The sequence below is a fragment of the Pinus tabuliformis genome, chromosome 9 (genome assembly GCF_031772625.1).
Source record: "Pinus tabuliformis cultivar Carrire ecotype Pingquan chromosome 9, CPIR1, whole genome shotgun sequence".
Classification (NCBI taxonomy): domain Eukaryota; kingdom Viridiplantae; phylum Streptophyta; class Pinopsida; order Pinales; family Pinaceae; genus Pinus; species Pinus tabuliformis.
This window is the reverse complement of record NC_142307.1, coordinates 1716181540-1716204062: the sequence shown is the minus strand read 5'-3', so window position 1 is coordinate 1716204062 and position 22523 is coordinate 1716181540. Positions and strand designations below refer to the sequence as shown.

General features: G+C 34.9%; 1 protein-coding gene across 1 annotated transcript in view; it reads left to right on the top strand.

The window, feature by feature from the left end:
- The first annotated feature begins 8493 nt into the window (after window positions 1-8493).
- LOC149155559 (uncharacterized protein At1g76660-like) overlaps window positions 8494-22523 on the top strand; it is a 54150-nt gene continuing 40120 nt past the window's right edge. The window contains 4 exon segments of the mRNA XM_089445711.1: window positions 8494-9116; window positions 16648-17827; window positions 17989-18114; window positions 18117-18229. Of these exon segments, the coding sequence (XP_089301837.1) occupies window positions 9021-9116; window positions 16648-17827; window positions 17989-18114; window positions 18117-18229 (1515 nt within the window). The 5' untranslated portion in view covers window positions 8494-9020.

Below are 22523 nucleotides of genomic sequence, written 5' to 3'. Positions count from 1 at the left end.
CAAGGAAAGGTGTAGTGATATCCTGGACCTTGATCACACACCAGGTAGGGTGGAGTGAGGTCCTTTCACACCTAAATTTGATCACACACCAAGGAAAGGTGTAGTGAGATCCTGGACCTTGATCACACACCAGGTAGGGTGGAGTGAGGTCCTTTCAACATTTAGACTTGAACACAACCCAGTGAGGGGTTGAGTGAGGTCTTGGCCTAAAGTGCTCACTAGGAAGGGTGAGTGAGTGCTTGCTAGTTGAGGTTCTCAATATTTTGGGCTAAGGAGAGGCCTTGACATTTGCAGACCGAGCACTCTAGAAGATTGAGTCTTAGATTTGAGGACCAATCGCTTTAGTAGAGTGAATCCTATATTTGAGGACCAATCACTCTAGCAGAGTGAGTCCTAGGACCTATCACTCTAGAGGAGTGTGTCCTGATATGTTGATGACATTACCATGGGTTTGGTACAACCCTAGATATGGCCACTAATAGATGTTGATGGTAATTATGATGTCAGAGATGCCTACTAGTTGATGATGACAGTGTCTTAGATATTCCAACTAGTGGCTAATGATGAGATGATGTTGATGATGTCAGCAATGATGACAAGGTTGATGATGATTTGTTATAACCTTTTCAAGAGAAATTATGTCAACATGTGAACATCTCGATAGTCATTATGAATACCTCCCTAGTTAAGAGAGAGTGTTGATTTTTGTAATTATGGCGAGTCTTCATAATGTATGTTTAAGTCATTATAATTTTGTAAAGTATATTTTAAATGCTAAGAGTAAAAAAGAAAATTATTTTGAGTCAAAGTCCCATTGTGACTTTCAAAAATAAGAAATTAAAAATTTTGAAATAAAGGTTTTGTCTCCAAAATTAAGACCAACCTCCTCCTCGTGAATTTGACCCTCTAATTTTTCATGTTGGGTTCATCCAAAAGACACATCCATTAGGCCTAGAGAAAAATTATTTAAAGGGCCAATTCGTTCCTCCATTTGGCAAGTAGTAGCTCGTGAGTAGCCCACATCTATCTGAGGCATATTTGCAAGGTCTGAGGCAGGATATGTTGTGTCTTCTAAGGCAACTCATATTTTTTTTTGTTTTTGAGGCAATTTATATGGCATCTTTGAAGCAGGTCATGTGATATACCTAAGGCAGAATGAAGGCCTTATCTGAGGCATACGAAGGGCACTCTTGAGGCCTAATGAAGGCCTTATACGAGGCATACAAAGAGCACTCCTGAGGCAGAATGAAGGTATTATTTGAGGCATGAGAAGGGCACTTTTAAGGCATAATACAGGATTTATCTAAGGCATGCGAAGGGCATAATGACGTACATCTATATGACAATAAAGGAACTTTCTGAGGGCAGCAAAGGGTCTTCTCTAAGGTAGCAAGAACATAATATGTTTGGGGAGTTGAATGACTTGACTAGGAGGATGGTCCTTAGACTAGGTTTGAGTTAGTTAGACTTAGTTGTGTCTCCATTGAGTTGAAGGGTTCTCTATTGAAAAAGGTTGTTGGGTTTTCCCAAGATAAATTTTTGTGTTCCTTATGTTGGTTGTCTCTTTATTGTTTTATGGTTAGTGTCTTCTGTATAATTATTGAATGATGAAATGAATTAGATTAAATCATAAAAACTAATTACCTGTACAGAAGACTAAAGAAATCAACACTTCTTAGGTACTTTTAGTCAAGACATTGTACCAAAGTCTTCAGTTCTTAATAGTCCTTCTTTTGGTTCACAACTCTATGCCTTGTTATTGGTTGTTAGACTTTAATTTTTTAAAATTTAATAATTTTTGTAGGAGATAAAGATGCACTCCCACAATGTATTAATTCTAATATACCTAGTAGTCCCATTAACCTATTATGGTCATTCGTTGGACATTAATAAAATTATCTTATCTTTTCTTATCCTATGTTCAATTACAACTCCTTATCACACAAAAATATTTATACTCATTAGTGTTAAAGTTCTAGATTTAATCAACGACCATGGGAATGTGTGGCTCCTTTCTAGATAATATGCAAGCATATCTTTGAAGATATTTTTAGCCAACATTTGAGTGCCTTACTTATATAAGCCCATTTCCAATTATGGGGCCTTATATTGTAAGCTAGCTTTGTGTTATACAATGTTGGTGACCTTATACCATTGATGCTAGAAGATGTATTGATGGCGTATTGCAATGTTGGTGAACTTTGGATTGACGTTCTATTGATGTGCCATGAACCATTTATATTAATGCACTTTGGCATGGTCTCTCCTCTATTGAGCAATGGATCCATTTATTTTATGTACTCGATCTGATTCATGCATGAGCATAGATATTCCCAACCCATGGAAAATTGAGGATTAAATTATGTTTTGTTTTCGTGTTTGCAAATGGTTTCTTTGTCCTCTATTTGACATGTGAGCCCCCGCTAGACTCTTGAAAGTCTAATATGGTGATGAAAAATATACTATATTTTGACCATTCAATGCTTTACTAACCTCATAAATTAGGCATGATTTATAAGTAATTATTGAGATTTGGCATGCATGTACCAAAGTTATCCTAAAAATGTATTTATTTATGGTATATTTAGTATTGAGTTAATGAAATGCTTAAGAACTTTGGTTAATTATCATTTTTTTTTTAAATTTTCCTTGATTTTTATGTCCAACACATCCTTCTCTTCGATATGCACATGAACACACACTCATAAAAGGATATTAATCGCACAATACCCTTTTATACGGTCAAGCTTGATAAGGGTGCATAGAGGAGTGTGTTAAGTTAATTTTGATCACTTTTTGTGCACCTAAAGCATGGATAATTTTGAACTCTTCGAGAATGTGGACCTATTATTCAACTAAATCTTCAAGTGTGTAAGAGGGCATTCTTCACACTTGATTATGGTTCTTAGTCCTTGGAGGGTATCAAATTTATGATAGCGCAAATCCTTTATTTCCATTCAAAAGCTTGCCCATTTTGTGCCTTTCCTTATACTTGGCCATAGGAAGAAATTGGAGACTTGTTGAAGGTTATTAGACTTGAGAGAGCCTTGAGATGAATGAAACTGAGGGCAATGGATTTGGAGCCATCTTGTCACCCAAATGTATGATCTTATTGATGCAATCTACTTATTTTATAATGTAATATCCTGTGTCCCCTCCATATTTAAATTTTTATTAGTTTGATATCATTTTCTTGTATGCTTTTGCTTTGATTCATCAAATCATCAAGTAGATTAGAAAGTTCTTATCATGGTTCCTTGAACCTGATATAGGGATTTGTATCATAGAGTAGAGAAAGGTTATGCTTGTCTTGTGTGCAAGTTGCTTAGAGCTAGTTATTCTCCCCCTCTTGTTCCTCCAACTCAATAATTGCTCAAAACATCTCTCATTATGGGTGCATTATATGTTATTCATTTCTCCCCTCCCAAATCCAAATTTAAATCTTGCTTTTCCTAGTATCATGAAACTCTTGATTTCTTGTCGTATGTCACTAGTATACCTAATTTGCTAGTGAGAAGTAGGTTAGTACTCACTATATGAAATCTCTTATCAACAACTGCCTTAGTGCATACCTTTATCTCACATACATAAATCAAAATAACATAATCATTTAAAACACCAACAATCACAAGTGATTGCCTTATTTTACACATGTATCTCTTCTTAAATTTTGTACAATACGGTAACTAAAGAATATGAATAAATGGAAGATGAATGGATATTTCACTACAAAATTATTTGTACCATATGTTGAAATTGTGATAGGTCAAATACTATTGGATGGGCATGCGTTTATGTTTTTCATATTTGGTTATACACTATATTTCAAATTAAGAAAATATAAAGTGGAATTTTGGTCCAAATCTATTGTCTCATTGTTTATTGTTTGTTTTATTTCTCTACAAGTTATTTTTATTATCAAGCACAACACAATATTATCAAAATTTGTTTAAGCTAAAACTATCACAATTGTTGTCGTGGTTGCATCAATACCATTAGCACACTCTCCATTGGATGATCACAAGCACTCTAAACACTTTTTTGTTTTTTTCTTACAATTTTGTATAACTTGAATGTCTATTGTTTAACTTTTGTGTCACTTGATAAATGTATCAATTGTGAATGACACGAGGCACTAGGATCTTTGTCTATCATCACACCCACTTGTCCATGTTGAACATGACAACCAACTTTACACATATCACTATATGCGAAACTAAATCTTGGCAAGCGGAATATTGCTACTCCACTTGTTAATACCCCTTTAAACTATTTCATATAACAACTAAGTTGACTACTTTTGTTTGGTTAAATGTGGGGACCTATGTATAATGATATACGATTTAAGGAATACACATATTCTAGAAACTTTTATTCCCAACATGTACTTTAAAATATTTAAATTATATCTTTTATTCCCAACATGTACTTTGAAATATTTGAATTATATTTTTGTTAAATAGAAACTATTTGATACAAGAGAAGTATCATATTTTCGATTTTAATGTTATTATTGTAAGAGTTATAACAATTAAATTATATAATAATATATGATTAATATACTATAAATATATATTAACTAAGACATAAATCAATAACATATATTTTTAATAAAATATAAATAATAATAAAATATATATTTTTAATAAAATTTACCTAATAATAAAATTTATGTAGATTAAATTGTTGAAAATAATGATGGGCGAGATTAAATTGTTGAAAATAATGGTGGGCGATATTTTTGTTCTGGTCTAGATCATAATTAATTAATTAATATCTAGTTTAATATTATATTATTTGAAATTTATTATATTTAGTTCATATGTATATATTTATTTGGAGTAAAAATTTAGAATTTTATAAATGATTTACACAACTCTATTTGATATTATTTCAAAATCATTGTAATTAATTAAAAAAATTTGGAAAAACTTTTTGCTTTATATGAGAAAATTTAAAATAAAATGTCTTACATTTGATGAGAGAGAATATTTCATGTGACTTTTGAGCTCAATAAGTTATGTTTCCAAAATGTTTATGTTAAATATTTTCACTGAGTGGATTGTTCAGTGGGAATAAGTGTCACAAGGTTTAACAATTCATATAAAATGGTTACCCCTATTCCTTCAGAACCAATAGATTGACTTGACCTCGAAGTTGGATGGGCCAGAAATATGGATCATGCTCCTTCTTGGAACTTGTATTTGCATGAGTATGGCTTTTGTGCCTCGTTCTTTGAATCAAACACGTTCACCATGACACCCATCTATTATTATTTTAGTGCTCATGGGTGCACATGTATATAAAATTTTGAATCCATGTTCTCACATGTTACCACCATGCCCTAACATTGAGGTGTTGATGAACTTGTATTTACAAGAAAATGGTAGCCAAAAGCCCTTTCATATCCAAAATATTGATTGTGTTTTAAGTCCCTGAAACATAGGAGAGGGTTGAAACCTTTTTAATATAAAATTTGAGTTATATATATATATATATATATAACTTTATCATAATTTTTTTAATATTGTATATTATTTATTTTAAAATATATATGAAAGTTTTACAGGGATAAAAATGAGATGGAATGAAATCCATATTAATCTCACAATTAATTTAATATTATATTAGTATGTGAATATATTCTTTTATACCATATTTATAATATATAAATAAAGATTATCAATATTTTTATATTTCAATTTAATATTATTATTTTAGAAAAAACTGTAAACAAATACTAAATGAAATTTAAGTTAATAGATTTGAAGTTAAGGTATTCTAAATAGTACAATTCTATTTTTGTTTTTTCTTATACATTTTTGCTCATATTTTAATATATCAAATTGCTCACAATTTATTAAGATTGAGACTCATGATTATTTATATACGATGAGAGTATTATAATTAGTATTAATTAAGATTTAGACACATGATTGTTTGTATATCATGAGAGTAACATACTCAGTACTAACCTTTTGTTAAGGGTAAAATTTATTTAAAATTTATCATTTTTAGTGCATTTCAACTAAAATTTAATGTTCATTCACAAGTAAATTTTGGAAACATGTTGTAGTCTTACTTTCATCTTCTTTGGGGTTTTTGATGTCTATGTATCAATCAATAACATCAAATGTACATTTTCTATTAGATTGATTAAAATGTACTTGATTTACATTGAGATATTCCAACAAAAATGATAAAAAAATATTTTGAATAAGGCGCATACAATTCCTTCATTTAATTGGTTGTAAAGATTAAACTAGTATTTTCATGGATGTGCAAAGAAATGCTGAAGGCGTCAACTCAATGGATTAATTATAACTCAACGGGACCAATCCAATGCGGCAGATTGTAAATGTATGAACAATAAAGAGGGGAAGGGACACCTATTCAGATTCTGTCAGGTATGACGAATATTAATAATGTCTTGAGGTAAAACCTCAACATAAAAAAGCCTTCGGCTTAATTAAGTGAGTAAATTAGTGCTAAAAATATCTTGATCATAACTATATTAATACGACATTTTAATTTAACAATACTAATTTAAAGAGAATCACTAATGAAACTAGAGATTAATCGTATGGATACATAGTACATATAAATTTTTGTCTTGAAACCTGAAAGTGTTTGATGCAAAATATAAATGGTATATTTTTTTAGTAACTCTCAAATAATCCCTCTATAAACAATGGTCAAATAAAGTATATATAGAGTGTGATAATTAAAACAAGTTAAGGTAATTATTAGAGGCTTCACTTATTGGTCAAGTGAGGGTGTTGATATTTCCTCAACTAGAGTCAAATTCTGCATAAGCATGTGGCATGTTTAGCGCAAGTGATCACAATTGCTTTAATGAGAGGCGTGGGATGTGCTATGAAGTACAAGTAAGATGGTATCTCATCTTTTACAAGGTGATAGATGTTTGATTGTGATACTTAGGAAGTATACAAAGAGTTTATTTTATTTTTCAAAACAATTTAAATGATCATTTAAAGAGTACTTGCTTGAGTCACATGTTACCTTAAGAGAACACTTTCACAACACTATTATAGTAAAATGATAATGCATGTGGTTTGTCAACATAACCAACATGAACAAACAATAAAAGAGATTGTGAGAATGGTGTGAACAAAAAATAAAAGGGTGTTGAGGGGACCTCTATTAAAAAACACTTGTGGAATCACTAACTTGGCTCAACATTGATGTCATGGTATTTTTATCTATTTAAATGTGATATAAAAGCCCATTAGGCACTTAATGACATTTCTTGAAATTGTTCCTCAATTATTTTTCACTATTCACAACAATTATTTCAAAATTAAAACGATCACTAACTATTTTAATTCATTACCTTTACATTATTAGACATTTATGTTTTCAGCAAAGCTTTGGTTGATTGGTCAAAATAGTTGTTGTTTTTCCTCACCAAAATTCAAATTCTGGTAGATATATTTTCACCACTTATAACACAAAAATGAAAAAAAAAATCTTAAAGAAATTTTTTTTTCCCACACAAAATAACGTTAATTTTATGATAAAATTGTTAGCAAAATATTGAGTCATTTGCATAATAAATTTGGTACATCATATATTTTTACATATTTATGTTAAAAAAACCTTTTCATTATTATATTTATAATAATTAAAAATATAATAAACAAATACACTTTCTTTATATCATTAATATCACTTCTACATCAAATCATCATAAATCAATAAAAAACAATACTTACTAAATCACACTCAATTATAATGTGAGACTATCCTTTAAAAAGACACACATTCCCTTGACCTAACAAAAACATAGAGCAATTCTAAGAAAGAATCTAACTTTCTTCCTCACTATAAAAATCTTATAGCATACTCTTGGAATAATCATCATAAAAACATCCAACCATTCCCTACCATAATGACCCTCTGGCCCTCTTCTTAACTCCCATCTAGTGATCACATATTCTTTTTATAGTGCTTCCTTTATGTCTACCTAAGTAATGGAATGCTCCATTGATCTCCTTTGCATGATCATATGTCTGTGCATTGGACTTTGATCTCTTCATAACTTCCATCCACTCAACATCAAATGCCTATATACTAGCTATTCTCTCCTGCCCACTTACATCAATCACCATGTTTAAGGACAATGACATGTGGTCATGAAAAAGAAAGGGTCTCTGGGCTTTGCTATCCTTCTCACTTTCATCCAATCAACATGTTTAGTGACACGTGGATAGAGAAAAGAAAGGGAAAGAAATGGGGAAGACTTGAAAGGAAGCCAGCCATTTAAGCATTTATGATGTAAACTTGGAACCCCACCTCCTCTCCCTTTCCATTTGAGATCCCGTGTGGTCATTAATCAACTACATCAATATTATTCAAAGGTTTTGAAAATAAGGTTCGACGACAAGGAACAAATTATTTTTTAAATTTTAATCCTGGATTGCTTACGAAACAAGGAATAAATACGCTCGAGGCTCGGTGGTGACCAAACCTAGCCCCGGTCCTGACTTCGAGGCTTGGCCGGCAGCCTCGTCGCAGCCCAACAAACACACTCACTCTCTCACGCCTGTTTACAGCAATCCGCAAAAACATCTGTGTCTGATAACCTGCGAACAGATCGCATGCCGGAGGCATACTCCCATGATTTCGTCCGTCGGATCGTCTCAGTGCACGGCCATTATCGTTCTCACGCCCCAATTGTAGCTCGCTGCGGCTCTACTCTTCCCGAATTCGACACCAGTTGCAGAAACCTGGGTTAAGATTCGATTGGTTCGTACAATCGTGTTTTCTTCTGGAGGTTGCGTGGGCGTTTCGAACTCTGGACCCGCTGGGAGATCTGGTCGTGGGAAGTTATTTGTGGACTGAGCGAATTTACTTCGAGATTTGAAGGGCCGTTTTCTTTTAACAGGGGTTGAAACTTGAAGGGAACTGTTGAACTTAACAGAAGTTAAACTGACGGGGGATGTGAGAAACGAGCGGTGTGCGGGTTTTACTTTGAGAAATGTGAAAGGAAGTTAACGATGGCCAACAACGCAGGCAGTAGCAGTGCAGCGACTCTGAATGCTGCTGCCACTGCTATCAGTTCAGCTGACCCCCGGCATCCTGTTGAAGAACGGGTACTAACTATGCACTTTTTGTTTATACTGCACCCTTTTGCTGCATTCGATAAGTTACTGTAGTCTTAGTAATGTGAGTTGTACAGATGCCCATTAAAATGACCGTTGAGGTTTTTCTTTACCTCAATTTGTGATGTCTGATGCAAAATTTGAGTTGGGTATTGAGGGCGTTTGGGCTTGTTGACCGCAGTTCGATGTGTAATTCGAAGGTGCAAAACGTTTCTGGAAATAATATGCATTTTGTCGAATTGCATTTGGTCCCAACCATGGGTTTGAGTTTGTATTCATTGATTGCTTTGCGGTACTTTGTTCTTCTGTATATTTTTGAGGAGATGTGGATAGCATAATATATGTCCGTTGGAGTCCCCTGCAAAAGTTCGTGTTACATGTGTCTTTATTGTTCAGTTCACCATAGGTTTTGTAATCCAGTTGCCCAGATTCATATTGTGTTTGGTGAGCCAACACCTGTATGGGTTGGGTCTGTCCCAGCTTCAGGGCAGGAAGAGGCAAATTGATGAGTTTTTAACTTTCACCTTCCCCCTTCCTCACCCATTTTTTTGTTTGATCCTTTTGAGGATACGTGATTTCAGAGTGCCTTTCGTCACTTGGACCAGTGTGAGCAAAATTGTAAGTAGCGAAACTACAATGATTGAAAATTTGTATGCGGCTGATGCAGACCTCCCAGGACAATTCAGATTATGTAATTATAAGCTACCCAGATTCTCATTTTGTGGTCAGTGAACCAACTTCTGTATGGGTAGGGTCTTGCCTCTGTCATGGGCATTTGGAGGCAAATTACAAAGCTTTTTTCTGCCCTCTTGGTATTGTGTGATGCTTTTGGAGGGAGGTGATTTGGTGAGTGTCTTGGGTCATCGCCACTATTGTGAGCATAATTGTAGTTGGTTTCTGCGGACCTCCCAAGAGTGTCTTGGGTCATCACCACTACTGCGAGGAAAATTGTAAGTGGTTTCTGCAGACATCCCAAGCCACAGTGAGAGCATGGATCTGTGATAAGCATGGAGTTATGTTTATGCTCAGTTCAAAAACAAAATCAATTGTGTCTTGTAAGTGTTTTAACTCGATAAGTGTAAGCAATGGATCTGCTCCTTGGAAAAGGTTCAAACTGTTGTTGATTGTAAATGTATGGAAAGGAAAGAAGACATGTTATACACTGACAATCTAGGTATCTGAATTTGGAGTACTCATATATATGTAGCAGCCTGCAAGGGTGAGAGGATTATATGAGGGCCTGGCCGAAGTATATTTTTGTTGTATGAATGGTCTGCAGAATTGTATAGGAATGGGTTGAATTTTTCTGTTGCTGTAAAACTTTAGGTTATACCTCTGTAGGTTGTGGTAAGGCATGGATGGGTTGCAATGAAGTCTAGACACATAGAAATGTTCTGTTGGGTCATGGCATTTATTGTGAATCCACTGTTACAAGTAAAGTTGTAGTCAAAGATCAAGATGTAATTTTTTCAATTTGGGATTGAAAACTCTATCCACAGTGATAGAAGTTAAAAGGAAAGAAAGTATCTTTCGGAGAGTTGATAAAAAGTTCTGAAGTCTGAAATCTTCTTACCCATCTTTACCAAATGCAAGGTCTGTCATTATGTCTTTCTAGTTTAAAGGAGGAAGTCTTATATTTTCTACTTTGGTTGACAACAACCCTTTGAATATATGTCACAGTCTACGTTGGTATGTGTATGACAGGAGTAATGGACCAAGACGGTTGTTTCTTTGAATATATCAACATATGGCTGAGAATATCTTATACATTTCTCCGACAAATTCTATGTGTGGGGGAATTTCCATTTTGAACTGTTTCTCTTAGTTCTGTTGAAGGGGTTATTAATACCCTTCTGTTAGGCTGGATGTGTATAAGATCCATGTCCAAATTTTATATTAAAGATCTCTCTATCAGATTGCCTTTTGGGTGCTTGTGATATATGGTCAGATTCTGTCCTGCGTATTGCACAGTGTGGAAGGATTAGATTCTGTACATCTGAATTGTTGCTGTACCCTTAAGTTTGGAAAGTGTTCCTGGTGTTTAGTCGATAGAGCTGACCATACGTTTGCTTCTATGGGGTGTGGCAAACTAGTTCACTGGAAGTGTGTAGACATTCAGATCACAGCTTTATATAAGGTTGCTCCAGACCGATGGGTTCATGCAGGGTAGGGACAGTTTGAAATTTGCATTGCATTTAAGTGTATTAGTCTATTTCTTGGATTAAGCATATTCTTTTGAGCCCAGTTCAGGTTCAAGTCAGCTTATAAAGTGATGCTGTTTGCAATGTGCAACAACGACAAACTGACAAGGTTTTAATGTATATTGACTTCTTAGAACTGGGCATAAACCTTCTGATGTAAATGAACCTGATGCTGTGCCATCAAGGAGTATTAAGTGCTTTAGCTGAATATTAAAAGGCTTTCTTCTACGGAGAGACATTCTGTTTAGAGTTTCTAGCCTTTGGAAGGTTTGCTTTAATTATTCATTTGTGGCATGGTGAATTTCATCATAGATGGGAAAATGTTCAATTTTAGCAACCCAAAACTCTTTGTCTTGTGTGGCTAATTATAGTCAGCAAAATTAATATGATTAAATATCTTATTCATTCCTGGGAACATGGCAAGTGTAATGTGGTCAAATTCTTGACAATGGTAAGGTGCTTGGTACAGACATTGCAATAGAGAGATTGTCGATGGTCTCTTTACCTTGTGAATGCCTTGGCCTAAAGTGCATGATTGGGATAAGAATAGGGTGCCTATTCTTTTTCTGTTTTAACTTTGTCATCAATAATCCACTTTTAAAAAAGTGGTAAAATGGATTAGTGTTATTTGGTTGCAGATTTGTTTTCTTTTGGATTGCCAAATGGAGGTCTTCTTGAGGAAAACCATTTGAATCATAGGACATATTTCACGGATCTCTGTGTTTGGTTATATGCTTCCCTTGCAATATAATGATTGTGCAAGAAGCACATTCTATAGCCCAATATTGGGAAGATGTGTCATGAACAAGTTAGTATGATATTGATGTTATGTTGTCTTTTCACATTAAGAAACAAAATCACTTTAACAATCACCAACCTAGATCCATCTTAATTTTGGATAAAAAAACACTTTAATAATCACCAGCATAGATCCATCTTAATCTTGGATTTATCCAATTTCAAGAGGGATGTAACGAACAAGGTTTGTATGCTCAGAGCAATGCTCTGATACCAATGTAACGAACAAAGTTCGTATACGTAGACAAAGACAAAATACTTCATAATACTTTGAAGACAAAGACATCCATTGTAGGACAAGTAATTGTATATTGTATAATGTATAAAAGAATTGATGTGATATGAGATGATTACAATGAGGGTTAGGGCCTGCTTATATACCCTAGGTAGGTACTTTTTCACCAATGGTTATGTCCTTAGGGACATACCTTTTCATTAACTAGTTACTAATTAATTATTATTTATTATTATTATAGTTTTACATCATTTATATTATTTTATATATATTTTTATTCATAACATTGCCTTTCTCTTCAAAAAGCTTTGTCCTCAAAGCTTATTAAGGGCTTAATCTCTTTTCCTGTTTTGAGTGTCTTCTCGTCGCAAAATTGTCATCCTCGTTGACACAAGACGATAGGATCCTCCAAGTGATAGATAAAATTGTCGGGCTGAAAATGGATTTGACCATCCTAGATTAATCTTTTGTAGAATGTTCTGATCACTGGAAATTGGTAATGAATTGTTATCATAGGACTGGATTCTGCAAACTTCAGTATTCCTTGGAACATAAATCTATTGCTTCCGTTCTGATTGGTTCAAATATGTAGACTGACTTAATTGTCTGCTTTTGTGATTCAGACGTCGATAAGGAGTTCTTCTAGTTGGACTTTCCCTTATCTTGTGTGTGGCAGTTTCTTGATTTACTTCAGGTACTGTTGTAGTTGAATTGGCTACTAAATCATCACTTGGAATTTCCACTATTTGAACTACAACTTCTGAATATGTTCTAATTTCTATTGGTCTCTCATCTTCTATCTTCTTAAGTTGTGATATTCACTGGATTAGTATTTGTTCCTCTTTCTTCCACTTGGACTGAAGACTTTGACACTTCTTTCGTGATAAGTTCTTCTAATTTGTTTTTCAATGATTTTTTATCATCCTTAAGTTTCTTAATTTGAGTGAGTAGACTTTGATTATGGTTTTTGAGACGTAAGAGTTCCTCATTTTCTGAATCAACTTTATTTTGGTTTTTAAGCTTCTCATCTTTTAAACACTTGATTTGTTCTAATAACCTTTGGTTAAGGTTCTTTAAGCATTGGTGTTTCTTAGCTTTACATTTTCTCACTTATGTAAGTAGTTTCTGATTATGCTCCTTCAAACATGAATTTTCCTTATTTTTGTTGGATATGACTTCTTCAAGCTCTTTTTGCTTCTTTGATACTATTTCTGGATTCTCCTGAAACATTAGTTTCACAATATCCTTAGGATCTTTTGATGAAGCCATTATCGGTTTTGATTTTGTTGTCATGTCTTGGAACATGACCATCTTCTTGTAAAGGAACATCAAGATTTTGTTGTTGTTGTTGTTGTAATTTTTTATTTTATTTACTATGTTCTGTGTTCAAAATTAACATACGTAATTCCTTGAACCAAGGTCGATCGAGAATTATGTGAACTTCTTTGTCAAGCATAGCTAGGACACATAATTGAGATATGTACTCATAATGATCAATTGTCATTTGTAAATTATTAATTTCATATTCTTTTTCTCTAAAAAGACCTTTTCGTTCGCCTATATTTGGCTCTAGAACTAATAATTGATTTGCCAAATTAATATTGATGTAATTATCCTCGATGTTTGGATTAATAACGATACTAATATCTTTCCTTTGGATACACCCTTTTAATGTAAATAATCTAAGATCTACAATTGGGATACCTTTATAGGAGAAACTTCCTTTATTTTCGAATTAGGCTCCATTTTTATTTTTTTTTTTCAGAGATTGACTCTATTTGTATTAGTCAATAATTTGGTTTTTTTCCTCCCTTTACTCTTGAAAAATGCTTCCTTAATTTTGATTTATTTTAATTACTCTTTTTATAATTGAATTGGAATTTTCCCCTTCCTTCTTCTTACTTCAACCCTTTCTCTTCCTTTTTTTTTATAATTTTTTTAACTTTATTTATTTATTTATTTTTTTTCTATATATATTTATATTTTTTTTCTTTTTTCCTTTTGAAAAGTTACAAACATCTTTGGGGTATAATATAAAATATATGTCCACCTATGTGCCTTTGACTCGGTGAATTTTCTCCACGTAAAATGTAAAACTTACCATTCACATAAAGTGATTTGTATTCCTTTTGTTCTTCTTTTACCATGGGTTGCTAAAACCACGAGCTTGTAAACCATTAATGAAGAATCAAGATAATCTTATCTACTCTTCCTTCTCTTACATATAGTTTTAAAGATATTTGGAAATATTCTCTTTTGACTTTATTATGCACTTTTTATCAATAATGTAGAACCTTTTTATATATACGAATGTTCTCCTTCAAAATTTACATTGGACTATTTTTTGTTTACTAGGATCATTGAAATGTCAATGGCCAAAGGCCCTTATTTTTTATTTTTAATAAATAACTCTTTTTTGAAAGTGGAGAAACCCCAACTCGTGTAGCGAAACGCTTTAGTTGCGACGATAAGTTGATGGCCAAAGGCTGGGATCTGCCAACGTGGCTTTGATACCAATGTAATGAACAAGGTTTGTATGCTCAGAGCAATGCTCTGATACCAATGTAACGAACAAAGTTCGTATACGCAACAATAATTTTCAGAATACTTCGAAGACGAAGACATTTATTGTAGGACAAAGTAATTGTATGTTGTATAATGTATAAAAGAATTGATGTGATATGAGATGATTACAATGAGGGTGAGGGCTTGCTTATATACCCTAGGCAGGTACCTTTTCACCAATGGTTATGTCCTTAGGGACATACCTTTTCATTAACTAGTTACTAATTAATCATTATTTATTATTTTTATAGTTTTACATCATTTAAATTATTTTATATATATTTTTATTCATAACAAGGGATCACATCTTTGAGGTCCAAACCTTTTCACATGCTTTGCACAATAAAAAGGCTTGCACTTAGAGGGGTTTAAATCCTTCTGATTCTTGATAGATCTGGGGTCAAGATGGATCAACACAGGTGTTCCATCTGGTCAACTATGTTGCTGGTTCTTCTATTATATATGTAAAATCAAGTTTTCATAAACGACCAATGTCTTCACCCCATTCGTAAGTGGTCTGTGCTGAGCTCCCATTTGTAAGTGGTCAGCGTGGAACTCCCTGGACATAGTGAGAACGTGGGCACCTAATAAGCATGGAGTTACATAGGATCAGGAGCCTTGAGCTTTACCAGGTCAAAATAAAAAAACTTTTCATAATCGGCCAATGTTTTTGTCCCTTTCATAAGTGGCCTGTGCTGAACTCCCATTTGGAAGTGGCTAGTGTGGATCTCCCAAGACACAATGAGAACATGGGTGCCTACTAAGCGTGGAGTTACATTTGAGCCTGGAGCTCTACCTGGTTAAAATAAAAAACTAAGTTTATTTTTACAATAGTCAATGTCTTTTTGTTCATCTGCCCCCCTTTGGTCTGTAACTTACTGTTTGCTGTAGTAAACATTAGCAGGTAAAAGATAAAAGATAACCCTTAACTTGAGATAATCACAGTGCATGCATACAAAAATATTAAAATAAACACAAGAATATAGAGAGAACCTTTAAAGTAGTGTAACACAATAGAAGGAATCACTTCACAAGCCATACTCGCGACAATCAAATACTCAACATATCCAATACAGTGGTGATTGTGTATATATACTCTCTCATGAGTATTCCTTGGGGTCTTTGCCAACTACCCCTTGTTATTATATTTTCCTTCTAAGTATCTAGTGGGTCTATTTATTACCCACAAACTACTAAATCACCTTATTTCATGGTTATGGTCACATTACATTCATTACTCCCTTGGAAGGTACCCCACATTATTCTCCATAGGTGCATTACATTCACCAGGGATTCATCTTACTTCATAAATGCTAATTTTTAACTAATAAAGCAACAAAAAGAAAATATGCTTTGACCTTGTAATGTTGTTGCTTCCTTTTATGCTTTATTGTGAGGTAAGGATGGAGCACATTTTTACACTCTCTACCAGTTCATATTTGTTTCTTTCCCTTTCCCTGTTATCCTTGATTATAGCTTCCAAGCTGTTTGTTACTTAACGAAATGCATTTTCTTGTATCTCCCATGGTTAATTATCTCAATTGTTTGACTTCACATGTTTATAGTTGTTTCTTCCTTTTTCCTTTTCCACGGAAGTTTTTTCCCTTTTCTATTATGCTTGGTCATAATTTCCAGGTTGTTTAGTTTGTTAGAATTCCACTTTTTAGCCTTTTTCAATATTATCTTTCTGAATTGATTTGAATGCACATCTGATTGATAGCAGAGAAGATGGATAGGTTGCTGGAGTGGATTTTCTTGTTTTGGATCACAAAAACGAGGGAAGCGCATTGTGCCATCACGTATTCCAGATGGAAATTTGTCTGGAAATCGAACAAATGGAGTTCAACCAGCAGGTGGTGCTAATCAGTCTACAGCATTGGCTCCATCGTTACTGGCACCTCCCTCTTCTCCAGCTTCTTTTACAAATTCAGCGAATCCTTCTTCTGTTCAGTCACCAAATGGATTTTTGTCTCTGTCTGCCAATGTCTGTTCACCTGGTGGACCAACATCAACTATGTTTGCTACAGGGCCATATGCACATGAGACACAACTTGTATCGCCTCCTGTTTTCTCAACATTTACTACTGAACCTTCTACTGCTCCATTTACTCCTCCACCTGAGTTAGCTCATCTTACAACCCCATCATCACCAGATGTGCCATATGCTCAACTACTTGCATCATTAGATGTAAAAACTGTTCACAAGGAGAATGGAGTAACTTTTTCTTGTTCCCCATATACATCATCGGGATATGTTGCCACAAATGATCTTCAAGCTGCATATCAACTATATCCAGGGAGTCCTGCCAGTCAACTAGTATCGCCAAAGCCTGGGGTTTCTGGTACTGGGACCCCTTTGTCATTCCCTGATTTACAGTCACCTGGTCATTGGAGTGCTTCACTGTCTGGTCAAGACACCTTTTTCCCGAAGTATGAACCCTCAAAGTCTTTTAATCTTGACATGGCAGCCTCTAGAAGTTTCATGCTATCACAGGATTCAACAGAATCTCGATCCATGTCAGCAGAGTTGGATCATTTGCAGCAGGCATGTCAATCTGGAGAAAAGCAGTGTAGTTCTTCACAAGAAATGAATGCTTCCTCTGATACTGGTGGAAATGGGCAACAGAATTGGCATGTGGAATCCAATAAACCAGATGCAGAACAGATTGAAGCATATAGGGCATCATTTGGGTTCAGTGCTGATGAAGTTACAACTTCTAATTGTGAGCTTTCAGAGGTTCTAGGGGATAGCCTTGTGATATCTCCCTTTGGAGCACAGAAATCATATGGTGCAGATTTTGCCACATTTGACAAGAGAAGTATGAAGTCAGAAATGCAGACAGCACGGTTAGCTTTATTTGATTCTGCAAATATATCTTCATCAATGGATTGCAAAGCAAATGGTATAAATTTGAAAATAGCTTATATAATGCTTTGTAACTTTAGATTTTCCTTTTATTATTGTAGATGATATTGAGAGTAGTGGTAGTGGCAGATCAGAAAGTACATTCAGTTATGAACAACAGGATTCTCCTCTGGGATCTAACAATTTCCATTCTTACAGCTAACCCAGATTATTATAGAGAGTCAGAAGGGATAGAGGCAGGGTATGTAAGCGAAACAGAGCACTGTGATCAAACTGATCAACTGGAGAGCTTCTCAAGGTTTGGGGAATTCAAATTTGATAAAAAAGATGGACAAGTGCATCAAGCTCCATTATAGAGAAGTGGACAAAATATAGAGAAAAAAGGATTGCAGAAAATGGAGTGCGAGATCGGGAAAATTTTCACATCCTGCAGCCACAAGTAAGTGATAACTTGGTTGTATCTTTGAATAGTTTATCATGAGAATGCATAACTTCAATGCTAATTACCGTGGTTTTACTAGGATATGAGTACTTAGATGACAATGTGGTCAAAAGCATTTATTCCCTGGAATGAGCTGCCAGTTCAGACCTCAAACCAGAAATTTGAAATGTGTTGAATGCATGCTGATTTTTTTTATCAAAATTTTATCTAGTGGAATCAGGCATTCTGAACAGCTTGACGCTGATAGCCCGCAATCTGGATATTTTGTACCACTGATGCAATGCTGTGTGTTCAGGTGCTAATTTTCTTAATATAATATTTTCAGTTCTGGTTTAATTTTTTTTATCTTGTGAATAGGAGTGATATATGCTCCAGATTGCATAATAACTGGCCATGGTGTTTGTGCAATCTTGCAATCCTCACATGCAAGCTTTGTGTGTGACATATGCACTATAATATATATCATTGAAGCTTGAAAATGTGATGCATTTACCTTATGGCTGCAAATTGCAATTTATGTTTCCTGCAATGACAGGCCAAACCAGAAATTTTAAATACATATTTGAAGTGTGTTGAACGCATGCTGATTTCTTTTATCAAAAGTTTTATCTAGTGAATAGGAGTGATATATGCTCCAGATTGCATAATCAGTCACTGGCTATGGTGCTTGTGCAATTTTGCAACCATCAGAGGCAAGCTTTGTGTGCAACATATGCACTATAATTTATAACATTGAAGCTTGCCAGTGTGGTGCACTTCTTTAAGGGTTTTGTAATGGATGGATCTACCTTAGGGCTGCAAATTGTGGTTTATGTTTCCTGCAATGAGAGGGCAATTGATCTTCACTAATTTGAAGTTGCGTACATGGCCTTCCATAAATTATATACCTCACCTTTTGATTTCATCATTGGATCTTAGATACACTCTTTGTTATATGTGATTGGGAAATTAGAAAATATTTTCTGTAAACAAGTCCAATTTATAAGATCTTGAATCATGCATGTCAAGATGCTCATGTGCATTTTTTGTATTAGTTGTCAGGGTTTCAAGTCATTGAATTAACTCAGTAAGCTTTTTCTGTACCTGGAAGATATTTCATAGTTGGGGTGGGACAAAACTGGCAAGTTGCTAAGATTGAAAGCTTGAGTTAATTTTCAAAAAAGTCATTGGAGTTTGACAGATAGATATAAAGTTTATCACATTTTCTGATGTTTTGCTTAAGGCCACAAATTTTACAAACTGTTTTCTTTAAAGAAGAGATTCAGCACATTTAATATACTTCTATAATGCTCTTTGCTGTTTTGTGGCATGGACTTTGTTTGGATGCAAATAGATGAAGAAAATAAATGGAAATAAATGAGAATCAGGAACAGAATATCAGCTAAGAGTCAATTGGGTCTAGCCCAGGTGGTTGAGGAGAGTGTTATCCTTCCCACCCAGGATCGTTTTCTGTAAGTGATGCGTTGGTCTCTTAATGAATATATTGTTGTATTGGTCTTAAGCCCCGAAGAATCCAGTTTATCCCGTGTATCATTCTTGGAATGAGGGGAACTGCGTTGTGGGTTTCCTGGGAATACACATTTCATGGAAGAAAAAAAGTATCACCTGAGATTCAAAAACATAGGTTGACACTCCATGTACCAGATTGTTTTACTGCTTTTCACTGGATGTCTAGGAACTTAGGTATTTGGCCAAGTTTTTCCAGCAAGCATATTCATTAGCTTAATTAAATTGTAACTTTATTTTTACTAACTGGAACACAAACATGGTGAATTATAATGTGTAATAACAATGAGGTTGCAAAATGATTTTACTTGTGAATTGGGAAATCCTTAAATTTCTGGATGACTGGTTAATGGGATATAAAGGCTGTGAAGGCTGGAAAGCTTGAATTTTTGCAATGATGATTCATGAGAGACAAAAGCTTCTAAATTTCCATGGTCTATATAAGAATGCCTTATGAGAGTTTGAATGATAAACCTCTCAGCACTTTGACAAATGCATGCACAGGTTATTTCTTTCCTTTGTTTATGGAATCTCTTATTGTTCGTGATGTAGAGGCATGCGACAAATTTGAATATGTTCAGTGTCTGAAATAAGATAATATCAAAATGGGACTAATTGCTAATATATATAGTTAATAGAAATTTTTTCTGAAGAGCCATGGGTATAGCACAAGGATGTTTGATCGAGAGAATAGTAATACATTGACCTTAAGCAGTTCAACTTGCATGTCTATTGTAGAAACCCTAAAAGAACATTATAGAATTGATGATTTGATCCAACTGTTGGAAGTTTTATTGGATGGGATGATCCTTTATCGCAGATTTGGAAATGCATTATCATGGGATGAAAGTTGCAGTTGTGACAAACTGAGCTACAAGGTATCATAGTTGATTCAATAGATGCTAAATACTTCAACTGCAAAATAAGATGCTCTTCACTAGGTGCTTCCCATCAACAATGAGAGCAATAAGCAAATATGTGACTTAAAGAATAGATTGGTAATTCGATATGCCTTGAACTGATGGATGTATTGGCTTGAAATCTAATAAGGCAATAGCTAGAATGCCAATTTTGTTTGTGCAAAACATTTTGAGATTCAATCAAAAGGATTTGCTATCCTATGAAATATGGTTGTCCAACTCAAGGGGACCCTTTGTTTTGAGTGACTTCCCAATTTGTCGATGTTGAAATATGTAACTAGGCTCGGTCTTCATAATGGCGTATGTAATCGTGATTTTATATATTTAATGAAATGAGAAAAATAAATTTATTATTTGTGTTCTTGAGGCATGGGTTTTATGCTCAAGGGAAATTTATTTTTAGGTCAAGCACTCATTGAGTGCTTTTAGGTTTGTCATAAAGTCAATTGAGTCATTTTCATGTATTGAAGAACCATTTGGGCATGTTACATATTGTAAAGAAAAAATTATTGAGTCAAAATAGAGTCAAAAGACCCTCCAAGGCCTTGTCATGGCACAAAGATCAATTCGGCCTACATGAAGGGACAAGTTGGCCTCAAGAGAGCAATTCGTACCCCTCACAAGCCTATAAATAAGGAATTCGACCTCATTTGCACATTCACTCAAGCAAGTTCGATCTCCTCAAGATAAAAGTTGGAAAAGGACGAAGAAGAAGAAGAAGATCAAGATCAAAGTTTTTGGGTCTCTCTCCCTCTCTCTTTAGTTAGGGTTTCTACAATTTTTGGGCTAGATGAAATTTTGAAGTTGCATCGAAGCTGCAATGTCGAAGTTGTGACGCTGTAAGGTCAAAGCTGTGAAGCTGTTAGGTCGAAGCTGCTGAAGTTGCATCAAGGTTGAAGCTGCTAGGTAGAAATTGCAGAAATTGTTGCTGGGGTCGAAGTTGCTGGAAGGTCGAAGTTGTAGAAATTGTTGCTGGGGTCGAAGTTGCTGGAAGGTTGAAGTTGTAGAAATTGTTGCTGGGGTCGAAGTTGTTGGAAGGTCGAAGTTTGTTGTTGGAAGCTGTGTTGGAATTTCTAAGTCTGACACGTTAGAAACTCTTCATGTACTTTACTTATTTATTCCTACCTACTTGTTTTGTTAATTAACAAGTTATTTACCATGTAAATACTGGAAAAAATACAAGTACATGCTCAACACATTAAAGATCATCAATTGAAGGAAATAGAAGCAAGCACACAAGTGACACCGTTGTTTTTGGATTAATGTCCCCAGAAAAATCCAATGCGGGAAAACCGGTGCAACTATCTGAGGGTTTGATTTATTAAGCAGTTTCAGAATACAATCTGCGTGCCAAATCCGACATACCCAACAGAGAAAAATCTCGACAGTAGTACCTCTCTACTCAGAAGTAGATATTTCGGCTGAAACTTCGGATAAACACTTTGGCAGCTCCACAGCTCCAATCTGCCCCATGAAACCCCAACTTCAACCTCGCTCTGGCCCAACATTAGCCCAACGTCACTTTGGCTTGGCCTGCGTTAGCCCTTTGGCCCTTTGCGTCACCCACGCTGGCCCTCTGAGGCATTGCGCAGCCCCTGGCTGGCTCTGCGTGAGCCCTGGCTGATGCTGCGTGAACCCTTGGCTGCTTTTGCGTCCTCTCTCCGGCTACTGCGCTGATCCTCCCGGTGCTATCTCTGCCTCTCTGCTTCTGTATTCACTGCCCCTCAGCGGCAACTCTGATCACTCTGTCAAATTTCTTAGCAAACCCAACCCCAGAAAGTCGAAATCTTGGTCTCTTGGTGTGTTCTCCAAGTGACCCTCAAGCCTCCTCTTATACTTTTCTTGTTGACAAATCAATGACCGAG